Source organism: Perkinsus marinus, assembly GCF_000006405.1.
Source record: "Perkinsus marinus ATCC 50983 genomic scaffold scf_1104296967704, whole genome shotgun sequence".
NCBI classification, from domain to species: Eukaryota; Perkinsozoa; order Perkinsida; family Perkinsidae; genus Perkinsus; species Perkinsus marinus.
In genome coordinates, this window is record NW_003203465.1 from 10,685 (window position 1) to 23,428 (window position 12,744).

The 12,744-nt window shown below is 47.7% G+C and overlaps 5 protein-coding genes across 5 annotated transcripts; 1 reads left to right on the forward strand and 4 right to left on the reverse strand.

Annotated features, from left to right (window-relative positions):
• Positions 1-471: 471 nt before the first annotated feature.
• On the reverse strand, positions 472-990 carry Pmar_PMAR027521 (hypothetical protein; the record flags this gene model as incomplete). The annotated part of the gene is made up of 3 exons (XM_002768628.1): positions 472-518; positions 725-852; positions 968-990. 3 exons carry the CDS (start codon positions 988-990, stop codon positions 472-474), a joined length of 198 nt encoding a protein of 65 aa, XP_002768674.1.
• A 1,371-nt stretch (positions 991-2,361) lies between these two features.
• Pmar_PMAR027522 (hypothetical protein) lies at positions 2,362-2,609 on the reverse strand (the record flags this gene model as incomplete). The annotated part of the gene is made up of 1 exon (XM_002768629.1): positions 2,362-2,609. A coding segment is annotated over one exon (248 nt), but the record flags the coding sequence as incomplete, so codon positions are not given.
• A 2,363-nt stretch (positions 2,610-4,972) lies between these two features.
• Positions 4,973-5,238, reverse strand: Pmar_PMAR027523 (hypothetical protein; the record flags this gene model as incomplete). Its single annotated transcript, XM_002768630.1, has 2 exons — positions 4,973-5,017; positions 5,041-5,238. The coding sequence occupies 2 exons, from the start codon at positions 5,236-5,238 to the stop codon at positions 4,973-4,975; spliced, it is 243 nt and encodes an 80-aa protein (XP_002768676.1).
• A 1,972-nt stretch (positions 5,239-7,210) lies between these two features.
• Pmar_PMAR027524 (hypothetical protein) lies at positions 7,211-7,537 on the reverse strand (the record flags this gene model as incomplete). The annotated part of the gene is made up of 2 exons (XM_002768631.1): positions 7,211-7,258; positions 7,304-7,537. 2 exons carry the CDS (start codon positions 7,535-7,537, stop codon positions 7,211-7,213), a joined length of 282 nt encoding a protein of 93 aa, XP_002768677.1.
• Positions 7,538-10,783: 3,246 nt separating this feature from the next.
• On the forward strand, positions 10,784-10,964 carry Pmar_PMAR027525 (hypothetical protein; the record flags this gene model as incomplete). The annotated part of the gene is made up of 1 exon (XM_002768632.1): positions 10,784-10,964. A coding segment is annotated over one exon (181 nt), but the record flags the coding sequence as incomplete, so codon positions are not given.
• Between the last annotated feature and the right edge of the window lie 1,780 nt (positions 10,965-12,744).

The following is a 12,744-nucleotide window of genomic DNA, read 5'->3' on the forward strand; positions in this document are numbered from 1 at the left end:
AGTGCGAGCTTTAGCTGCAATACAGTACTTACAAGTAGCACAGAAGCGTTGAACATCTTGGTTCATGTCAACCAATAAATCTTCGCACGTAGACGACCAACCAACCTATCCCAAGACACATGACCACCAGTGGGATGTGAGTGTTCATGTCGAAGGACTTGAAGATGAAGGTTGTCAGGTAGTAACGGAACAGTTACTTTACGATAACCAGGCAGTGAATAAGAACGGCATAATAAACCATCCTTAATACACAATTGCTCCCATATTTTGCGATAACCAGTAGGTAAATACCGTGCACATGGGAGTCCATCTCTTATCATGGTATAAATATCTCGCAGCTCATCATCACGTTGTTGATGATGAAGAAGTTTACCAAAAGAGATAATTGGCTCCAAATTATACGTAGCACCAATGGCAGCCAATTGTGGAGTTCCAAGTTGATGTTCTTCAACTATCCATCTAGGTGGAACTCTACAGGGCACATCTGCCAAGTTGGAAGATGTCCCAATCCACTCCACCTGGAGAGAAAGAGAATTACTCCGGAGAAGATCTCTGAGTAATGAAATACGACTCTTAGCCAACATTTCATGCAGACCATGAATTTGAGGGCGACGTTCTACATTTAACCAATTATAAACAATACGTGAATCAACTCGTAAAGTCAGCGAGTGAATACCCCATTTAATACATGCATTTACACCCAGAATAACAGCATTCAACTCACATAAGTTGATATGTTTGTTATCCGACTTAGATCTGAGCTTAGTGCCGTCCTCAATAACATGATCGTCATTGAGCAATACATAACCAGTAGCAATGGCCGAACCATCAGTGTAGAGGATAAACGGTTTACTGAAATCAACAAACCATCTACCATGTGCTGGATCTCCTTCACGCTGAATACGTGAAGCTACTTCACGAGCCCATGACATAACTTTGTCAGGTACATGTTGATTCATATCATTACCAGGAACAGACCTGCGGAGCCATGCTAAACACGGACGTAACCATGATAACACCGGATAATGGCTTATTAATTTGCCACTACAAGACAACAACTCACGTAACGTAAACGTGCTCTCCAACAACAAGTCAATATGTTGACCACTACGACGCTTCCAATATAAAACATCGTCAGAGCCAACTACCAACTGTAAACCAAGCACACGAGCTCGAGCCAAATCCTCAGGAGACTTAGTTGGAAGGTTATGCAACAAAAGATTTTGTTGTATACGATTCAACCGATTTGGATCTTCCGAAGAAAAAGGAACAAATATATCATCGAGATAAGCATCAGCAACTTCGCCAGCAAGGGCAGCCTTCATTATTAGCTGCAAGGTTTTTGGAGCTATGTTAAGTCCAAAACCCATAACACATAGGCAATAACACTTATTATGCCATATTACACATAGCCATGGCCACAACTCTGGAGATATCGCCACATTCATATAAGCACGTCGAACATCGAGTAATGTAGCTGCTTTATGACGTCTGAGACGTCACGTCTCCAACGTCTCAAATACTCTGAACAGACAGCCGAATCACAACCAGGTTGACTATTGATGTACGAATTGAGACCCCTAAAATCAAGTACAGGTCTCACTTTAGTACTCTTGTGACCTTGTAAAACAGCTTGTAAAGGTAAAATACACCGAGGAGTACCATCAAAGGGTATCAACCATTTATTATTAATCCATGTTTGAATCTCCTCCTCAAATTGTTGTTTTTGGGTAGCAGTCATCTTTCGCTTATACAAATAAGGTGACCGACATAACTTTCTCGATTCTTCAGCAGAAGGTTCACCATTTAACCATTTCCATTTCAGCACCCACCGACCATCGTTAAAATCTAGTATCACATCAGATGATTCAATATGCAACGGGTGATCAGGCCGTTGTTTAGGACCATGATCCGATACTCCACTCACATGACCAATAGTAGCATCATGCTTGTTGAACGGAAGGGTACAATCAGGGAATACTAGGCAACCACGCGAATAAGAGAGATCGACACACCTCGATTCCAGAAAGTCGCTACCCAATATAACATCAGAAAGACTGATATCAGAAACCACACAAAAACGGACATTTTTTACCACATATCCTTTATAAAATATAATAGAGCAAACAAGATAACCACGGATAGTTATATCATGCCCACCAACAACTTTAATATTAGAATTACCATCAGTACCATTAGTAACATACTTTGACAGACCATGACTTTGGATAAAGCTATCACTCACAGCAGTGATAGTACTTCCAGAGTCAACAAGCACTGATGTAGTTCAGGATGTACTCGAACCAACAGATAGAACAGCATCAACATGAGGAGTGCGGGTAGACAGAGAAACAGCTGCCATTATAGCTCCCGGGGCAAGGCCGACTTTCCTTGCTCCTTGACTCCGTTTCCCGACTTAGATGCGTGTTTCTTGTTTTTCCTCATTGGACAGAACCTCTTAATATGACCTCGTTGTTTGCATTCATGACAAACATAATTAGCATACCGAGAAGGATCGTGAGGTTGTCGTCCATAGGACAGCTGACGGCCTTGCTGTTTCTTAGAAAACCGTCGTTCCACAGCTGCAACTTCCTCCTTCACTATAGGTGCTGATGATGATGATGATGATGACTGAAAGGCAGGTATATCTCTCATATCACTATCAACATTGATCAACTTCTTAGCCTTCGCTAACGCAGTCTCAAAAGAAGTGACATCACTTAGGACACGAAGTTGACGACTATACTCTTCCTTCAAGCCATTCAGAAATTGACACATCATTAATGTATCCATCACCTTTGGGTCCACATCCGAGGGTAACACTTTCTTGATATGCCTCTTCAGTGAAGCTGCATAAGACTCGAGTGACTCACCCTGAAGAAGAGATCGCTTGACAAAAGCAGTATAAGAGCCAAAAGCAGACTTTGAAAACGTCTTTTGCAAAGCCTTCTGAATTACCACATAATCTTTCTTCTGCTCATCTGACAGATCATCATAAACTTGCCAAGCTCTGCCCTCCAAGAAGAGACCAAGATTCTGAGCCTTCGCATTCGCATCCCATTTTTGCATAAGACTGATAGTATCATACTTCTTCAAAAAGGTATAAAGATCTCCATCACCAGAAAAAGGTCGGAAGTTAGCCAATAATTGAGACACCAAGGGCATAACTCACGGGTTCTCCACCAATATGTAACCGTTAACACAATCCACTCGACTCGAAGGATGAATAACTTATTCTTACGTTACATATAGTATTACAGAATATGTGAATATCTAGCACAGCTTAACTCAAGGACAGTTGTACCACAAATGGGACAGTGACACAAGTCCTTACAAGGTGGCTAAGGTTCACGCGGGTGGCAGAACCGCACTCCCTTCGTCGATGAACAAACCATATCCGACTAGATAAACTCAAACTCACAGAAGCGGTATCGTGAAACACTTGCACCCTCTGGCTAGCAGGCTAGCTGAGAATACCAGCACACAAGTATTGTCCCCGGCCGTCGCGGTTTCACCATCGATAAAACCCTGCGGGATTGGCCTCAGCAGGATACATCTTGTCGAGGCGGGCCTTACGACCCAGGAATCCTGGCCGCCAGGATGACGTCTCGGAATAGCTTCTCGCCCGAACCATAGGTGTGCGGCGTGCTCGGAGCCAGAGCGAAGCGGACCAGATCACTCACTTCCTCTGGGACGTTCTGTCCACGGGCTCGAGCTTCGGCGAGGAAGACGACAGCTTTCTTAGTAAGAAGTTCTTACGCCGAGCAGACATAACAAGTTGTGCGTGAAAAACCCTGCAGAAAGTGAGTTCCCGGCGTCATAGAACAACACTGTTGTTCGGGTATAACACTGTATTTTGCATTGGTCCAATGCAGCTACAAAACCATAGTCTTTGTCGAGTTTGAAAGGGCCTGCAATATCACACGCTACAACATCCCACACACACGAAGCTGTGGTATCGGTGAAACCCATAGCCCCAGTATAGAAGTGGGTAGTCATTGCATTCTGACACCTTTCACAACCACGGCATACCACACGCACCAACCGCGTCAATCCTTCAATGAAGAAAAGCCGAGACACCTCCCATGACACATATCTAGCTGCTAGGCAATGCTGCATTGTGGTGTGCGGACTCATGGAAAACCTTGATAATTCGGAGAGCTTCCGCCCTTCCCTCGGCAGAATCACAAGGTATAACAATAACCTCGCGTGGAGTATGCGCAATTGATCCTGCCGGATACTTCAGAGCCACCAAAAGACCTTCTGAACTAATACGCTTCTCCTTAGCTGCATTAATAAATTTAGAGTCAGCCTTCTCACCAGTCTTAATATATTCCATAACCTTGCTCCATAGAGGAGACTTTCTTGTAGAGACCGTACAAAGTTTGTACGGTCTCTACTAAGAAAGTCTTGTACTACAAACTCTCGTGCCAATCCACCAACTGGTAGATCTGGTTGTGTAGATTTCTCGAACCCACCCCGCTGCACAGCATGAATAGACTCCGAAGTAGTAAAGAGAGCAGCATCACCGGTTAGGTCAGAGATTACCTACTGATCAAAGCCCCGCCCACTGGCCACTCTACTGAGGGGGTCTGCTCTATTATCTTCACTATTCACCTTATAGGTGAGTAATGAATCTCTAGTGGAAAAGTAGTGGAAAAGTTTTCCAACTTGAAAGTAACTCCCACACTGTGGGAGTTACTACGCTCTGTCAGAGCGAAGATCATCCATAATTTCTCGAATGGCTTGAACCAATCGACGAACAACAACTCTCTCTAAGCTCTTACTGAAGGAACCGGCACTATTCGACGAAGTCCATCTAACCACGGTTTGAGAATCAGAGCACACAGTTACCAATGGAATAAAAGGATGTTGCCGTTTACCAGATAAAGCTGCATGCACCGCGAGCACAGCTTTTGAGAGAGCAACCAGCTCTTTTCTATTTATATGGAAAATTCTCTGATTCTTAGATTTAAATACACCCGCTGCTGACTGAATCTTCCACAGATCGCCAGTACTGACAGAAACACCAACTATCACCCACGCCCAACCTGTAGCACTCGCGTCCACATAGACCTTGAGCTGGTCCGGATGCTTCACTGGGTGATGGCAACCTTGTTCTACATAATCTTCAACAACCGAAATGCAGGAACATAAGACCTTGTAGGGCGGGTTCTTGGGGTCGATGTCAAACGACTCATCCCAATCAAAGTCCTTACCAATATAACCACATAACATCTTGAGGATATCGCCGACCAACCGTTCTTTGCCATGAATCAGCAAAGGAACACAGCCAGTACTAACACACGCCGCAACAGGATACAACTCCCTGCGTGTCCAGGAAGTTTTATACTCACCTCTAGCATTCCTCACGATACCAAAGAAAACGTGAACAAACTGTGAACGGAGTTATGATAACTCCGCTGCCGACCTTGAGCAAAGCTCTGCTGCAAGTTGCGGCCCGTAACCAGGCCGGGGCTGATAGGCCGTTGCTGGCCGCAGACAGATGGATCATCAGTGCATACGGTATGCAGCATACCGAACCCGTGTGCGATCGGCTGTGCGACTGTGGTCTGCGCAGACCGCGCCATGTGCTCCTGGCCAATGGGCCAGATGCCATTCTCGTAAACTTAGAGGGAAAGAAGCGCCCGTCGCAAGGTTGCGTAGCGTCAAGCAGCCTGTAGGCAAGCGGGGGTTGCAAGCGGGGGTTCCCAGCTTGAGAGAAGGCGTTGCATGACTTGGGAACGACTCTAGCACGCAGACGAGACTTGCGCAGCCTGATTCCCGGCGCCAGTCTTCCCGATCTCCGGGATGAACTGGATTAAAACGGCAAAAGGTGGTCATTAATTTGAACTATGATAAGGAGGAGCAAGCAGGAAGGGAGGGTCCGAACTCGTGTCAGCAAGTAAGGTTCAAACAGGCGGGCCCGGCTCACTTGAGGCGGCGAACGGCTGCTACAAACCTCACGACACGATTTAGCTGGCCCACGCGGCCTTTGCAAGGGAACCTCCGCTGAATTGAACGAAATGACAGCACTATCTATGCGGCACTCTGACCTGCAAGCTCTTCTCAATGCGTGCGTACGTGGTGCAATCTTGCACGCGGGCGCTGTGTATCGGCTGTCCCTTTGGCAGCGGAGGGACGTGTGTCTCGTCTCCGGAATTCAACTTGGGATAAAGAATTATCCTTGATGAAATCATCAACTAGGTCCAAACTGAGCTAAGATTCCATAGTTGTGCAATCTGCACAACTACATCCTCCCTCCTTGAGAGACGGCAGCATATAGTGAAGACAAAATATTTGAATAACACAGGCAGAACGACCCGGCGTCTTTTACGTCCTTTTACAGGATAAAAAATTAGGAACGTACAAGAGATAACGAATCGTTATTAACGATGGTAGCTATTTTGAATTAACTTGCCACTACTAGTGAAAGATTCAATTTGTCTAGCACCCTCTGACTCCACGACATTATCGGCACGAAGCCGTTTCCAATGAGTACGAGGAACAGCTTTGAATGACAATCGATCCATCCACTCACAGAGCTGAATACAAATATCAGCACAAGAACAATGATCATCAGTACTAGTCTCATTGGTAGTAATACGATACCATTCACTTCGATATAGAGTATGAGTGATAGGATCAATCGAAACCGCGAATATAGGTTTATCCGGTAAAGATAATTGTATCGTGTCAGCATCGATAGAATCTTTACATTTTACATTACTAGCTTCAAGGACTCTATCAATCCCATCATCATTAGCATCATTATCAACGAAAGTAGAAACGCCAAGAACAGTATCACTCTCACCATCGTAGTATCACTCCATCGTGCCCATAACGTCCTCGTCACAAACCAGATCATCATGAGGAGGTGGAAATAGCTCATCATCAATCTCATAAGTAGACTGACAATGGCGAAGATCACTATTCTCCACATTGCCTGGATACATCAGACCGTCCTCGAAGTTGTGCTTTACACTAACCAAAAGCCATCATCGGCGGTACACCATCCATCGACAGAGAGGTTCTTCGATGATTGCATTATCCGAGAACCCGGGAGCTTGACGCTCTGCGAATAGCCATACCAGTTCAAGAGTCTTGAACTGGAAGATTACGTATGCACAGGTCTTGAATCAAGACCTGTGCATACGTAATCTTCTTCTCAATCAGCAGCTCTTCACATTTACTCTGTAACTCACTATCGTTAATATGTCGTAAAAGTCGCTACAGCAACACCAAATGCTTGGACAATCTGCAAACCAACAGAGCTTGAAGGAGTTGTCGTCGGATTCTCCACCATGTTAACCATTTGGGACCGGGTATTTCTAATACCCCCCATATAACCACACCAACCCAATATATCACCAAAAGTCGCTTTCTTATCGGTGAGCATCTCCTCACACTTCTTGGTAAACTCTCCATCAGTAACATGTCTCAAGAGATAAACGTTCTCTACACCAAAAGCTTCAGCGATTTGTAAACCAACGGGACTTGAGGGAGTTGTCGACGGGTTCTTCACCATGTTAACCATTTTGGAGCTCAAGGCAATGGTTAATGGAATCTAGAGATTCTATCTACAATCGTACTCATAAAATCATCAACTAGCTTCGAGCTAAGCTAAGATTCCATAGTTGTGCATTCTGCACAACTGCAACCAGTGACTGGTTACCACTACTTTTTGCCTCCGTATGGCTTTCGTAGTTGGTCAAGAGATCCAGATGAAGCGCCGGATCGCAGACATCTTCGAGAGCTGTCAGAAGCCGTGCAGGGGGAGGGCCTACTGCTAGTAGGCTACTGGGTGTATGGGGAAGCGTAAGCTCGAATACCCTGAGGGCGAGTTGGGAATTTACACGTTACTCAAAGAGGAAGTGTGCGAGAACCAATGAGAATTTCCGAAACCCCCCTCCAGATTCTGAGGCTCGGAATCTCCTGGTTGTCTTAAACATGCATAAATTACGCAGCGTAATTGGCCATGTGCCTATTTTCCATCGCTAGCATGAGATGCTCGACGCTGTGTCAGGTTGTGCAGTCTCTGAAGAGCGCTGAGATGGCTGATATCGACCATTGCATGACGCGCCTTGATAACGCGTTGGGAATACTATTGCCAGTAAGCTTGGATAAGGTCTTTAATGAGATAGACCTCGACGCAGAGTCCGTCAAAGGGAAAGAAAGCAGCGACCCGGCTGTAGGCGACTCGTGTCCCCACTAGCAGCACTTGGACGCCGGATCGGGACGTTGCTATTAGAAGTGAGCCCTGCAGTCCCATGCAATTGACCTCAGCGTCTTACTGACTCTTAAGTTAATCGACAGCGTTTTCCGTTCAATCTTGCGCGGCCTTTTCGACAACATAAGAATGAACAGGAGAGAACCACGCAGTGTTCGATCATCTCAGATATGACCTGCGTTTGACACGGACCCGTAGATGGCAGACGTGGCTTGACCATCAACGAGACGCTATGACCGAGCTCATCGACTCCCAAGGTTTCCGAGGGAAAAGCTCGTCTGTTGATGTCCCGCTGTCGGGCCCGCAAGGTGAGTATTCCGTGCTTTGCGATGGGAGCTCTCCATGATGTGTCTTTCGTTTATTCAGAGATCTGCTCTAGCCCGGAGTCGTGTCTAGCATGGCTCGAGCATAAGCGTGCCGAACTGGACCGAGTGGTTGGTCGTGCGTTAATCTCAACCTTCAATACTACACACAGATCGGCAGAGGCTACCAGGCGACAGGTACCGGAGTCTGCTGCTAGTGCGAGATCGTACATTCTGCTGGTCATGGAGAAGATGACAGCAGCGAGGAGTCGGATTACGAGGGAGAGTTTGAGGACGAGGATAATCTGACTGCCGACCTGAAACTGTGTCAGCAAGTTTTCTCGGCTTCGCCGTCCATTAAGTTGAACAAACGGCAGCGTACCAAATGATTCTGCTTCAATCGTCTTGTGTAACACAAGACAAGTTGTGTTGTCAATACTTGGATCGGAAGACGTCGAGTCCTCAGGATCTGGCACTGCGCCCGCCCAAGGAGCCGACTCGGGTTTCGTCCGTCTCGGGTCCCTCAAGATGGGGTGGTATGCAGCGTCTCTATGTAGTGCCCGTATATGCCCCCAGCGAGGACAGGGTAGCTGTCAACCTGCAGCGTTGTAGCCCGTGCACGCCTCCGCAAGAAGGCAGGGCAGCTGTCGCTATGAGCCTGTGTGAGCTTGCTGGTGCCTCCGCACGCAGGGAGGGTAGCTGCCGCTATGAAACATTGTATGCCTTTGTGCGCCTCTGCAAGAATACAGAGTAGCTGTCGCTATAATGGCAACGCTATTCAGCATTGCAAACCCGTATCATCCTCTGCAAGACGGGCATACCTTGCTTTGTGACGTGAGCCTGGTATCCCTTTGAAGAGGACACGGCACCTCTCCCCATGAATCTTCGTGAGTTTCCGCATTTCTTTTAGTGAAGATGAGCTAGATACCGCTGAGCCAGGCCCAGTGAGCCTCAAGGGCTAAACACTAAGCGACCTTTTGAGTCTGAAAGGTCGCTCGCCTTGAGAGTTTACGGATGCTGATGCCGATAGGCGGCATCGTGCCTTAGCGACGTCACGGTTGCATTACACTACCAGACGTGCCCATCATCACGACGTGATTCATGTACGGCACGGGTTGCACGGTTGATGTGGAACTCAGACGCTGAGATATCTTGGTTCCATCAACGAGTACTCCAACAAGAGCAGCCCTTAGGAGCTACTCTACGCTGCCCATCGAGACATCCGTAACATACTATTAACAACATCCGTAACATTATGTAACTAATATTGTTATTACGTAACATCACACGCCCACCACCAAGCGCCTGCGTACGGCTCGGACAAGCTATGCACGGCGTGGGTGACACCGTGTGTCATACGGCTCACAAGTTGTGAGTCACAACCGCCAGGTTACCAGCCCTTGTGCGGCATCCGGTCCGGCATAGGGCGGATCCCCGCGTTCTATCTCCACTCGCGCCTCACAGTTCGGCAAGGCTTAGCTATCATATGTGAGTCTCACTCCAGGGTACGCTACGGAGGTTGACCACGTCTCGTAGTAATGTCCCTTCGCCTGCCGGGCAGTGTCCCTGCTAGTCGAGTGGTATATTGTCGAGCGTAGATTTCGTTCTCTGAGAACGAGGTGTCCGCGCCTCGATTGAGCGGAGGGTTCCGTTATCAAAAGCAGTGATCCAGTATATTCATACTGCTCAGTGATGCTGATTCAGCAGAGACTACGCCTGCTGCGATGTTACACCGAATAGTATGCAAAAATTCGGATACTTCCCCAGATCCTCCGAATCCGGTCGGATTCGTGAGTGGCGACGTCAGCATTGGGGCATCCTTGACTTTCCACGTTATGATGAAAGGTGCATGGTATGCATGACCGCGGCGCGGTTACCGCGTGACGTCGACGGTGACACCAAGACATCACGTGATGTCTCCAAGTCACCCGAATCGTATGATAGACTCTATCAGATAGAGCTTCGTTCGTATCAAAAAACTGGTTGCTTCGCTCATGAGCAAGCTGTGGAGGACACGCCGCCTGTTATAGTAGTGCTCGAATTCCCAAGCGAGAATCCCTATTGCTCGGCGAATAGGAGAAATGCTCTGGCCAAGGACCTTTGGGTGTCTGGCTTTAGCTTTGTTGATACCAGAAATGAAAATCTTCTTGTTCTTCGCTGTCGCGATCATAAACGCTGTCATTTGGGAAGGATGCAGCAGCAAGGGTGGGTCGAATACTCGGAGACAGGTCCCCTAGACCTACCATTTTAGGTGGTGGAACCACTACGGCCTCACCTCCTGGGCCTACTTCAACTCGTGGCCCGACCCTCCCTCCGGGACCACCTCCTATTGGCACTTTCTTGCTCGATGGATCTGTGCCAATTCTCGGCCCCGTAACAGGCAGGCTCGTTTCCTCTGATGCTGACCCTGATAATCTTGTTATTACAACAATGTAAGCTCATCTACCTCGCGAAATGTCGCCTTCCTCACTCGCTTGCAGCGTTCTCAATAGCAGGGGTGTCTGCCGTGCCTTCATGGCCTTCGCAAAGTCCAACACTGGTTTTTACTTGATCCTGGGTTTATTCTCAGACTCATGCAGACGAATTCTACGCCTCCAAGTGTACTTTTCAACAACACGTCGCCTGTGCCGTTCCACATGGAAGGAGCTAAGGTTGTTCTGGACGACACTAGCTCCTTTCCACCTGTCGCCCGAGCATCTATGGACAGTAAGCTCCAAAAACACTCGCTCAGGCTCCATCAGTTTCAATGTGATATCACTTTTTCACGAGACCGAGTACATATCACCCATGGAATTGGATTGCTCATTGGGTCATCTTTTGTCAGGTGCCGTTATCACATACCTGCCCCCCGATGATATTCAGATTAACATCACTCAACCAGCTCAATTTTCTGTCACACTACATCGTGCTTCAACTTGAAGGCTTATCCTGAATATCTGAGCGCAGCTTCAGTATGAGCTGTTGCGTTAAAATAAGAGCTAAAAAGTCAACACAGATTGAATACCGATGCCGAGCGAAACCATCGCACACGGCAAGCTGAGGCACTGATGATCACTGAGTGATCCTGAAGGAGCTTCTCGGCCATCGCAACCAAGTTCGACACAGACTCCAGGACAATGTTATTAGAGAACTGGTCAAGTCCAGCGTGGCGGCTAGAAAATGGTTCTTGGGTGTCACCCAATGGGTGAGCATGAGCTCTCGCTTATCCGTAGATCATTGATAGGCATCGCGGCAGTAGTCCTTGACTAGGACAGCGAAGTTCGCCTGGATTTTATTCTCGCCTCTTTCGGATGAGTGATAAATTCATCATCAGGCGAAGTCCTGGGAGCTCATAGGGCACCGGAAGCAAGCAGTCTTTGCTCGGGACCTCAGAGACACTGCTGTACAATGCGTCTCGGAATGGGAGCTCATTTACGGTGGAAAGGACTATGCGGCACCGTTCGAGGTGAATGACACCAAACTACAGCGGCCTGACTTTCCTCTGTTCGACCAGTGTTAACCATTTGGGAACTCAAGGCAGTGTTTAATGGAATCTAGAGATTCTATCTACAATCGCACTCATTAAATAACCACACTCGAAACACATGGGTCTGGAGACAAGCTAGGCTTGTCCATGAACAGTCGAGCAGCCCGACTCGGGCTTGATTCAGGTCGCTTGAAGGCCGCACTCGCAAGATTAATGCTGCTTGGTACCCGTGATACCACTAGGATGTCGCGTCGACATCGAAGATGGGGAAGTGCGGTCTTCAAGCAGCACGGCTCTTGCGCTCGGTGTGGGAGGGATGAGTTGAGCAAAATGACAGCCCCATTTACGCGGCGCTCTGACCTGCAAGCTATTCTTGATGCGTGCATACGAGTTGCAATCTTGCGCGCGTGCGCTGTGTATCGACTGTCCCTTTTCGGCAGCGGAGCGACGTGTGTTCTCGTTTCCGGAATTTCCACGGGATATTCTGTCGGCGATCCAATTTTCACCGGAGGGTATCCACCGAATTACGCAGTCCGTAAGGGCCAGTCTCGCGGGACAGTAGACGATGGAACGTAGCAATGTTGCCAATGTTGGGTTCTTCGAATACATACTCCTGAGAATAGTGACGACGGCTTGCTTGTCCACGTGTATAGAGACTCTGTAGTCCGAAAGTCTACCGAAATGGCGCACTGCCTCTTGCAGGGCTAAACAGACCGCCAGTAGCTGATGAGTCATAGCCTATGACA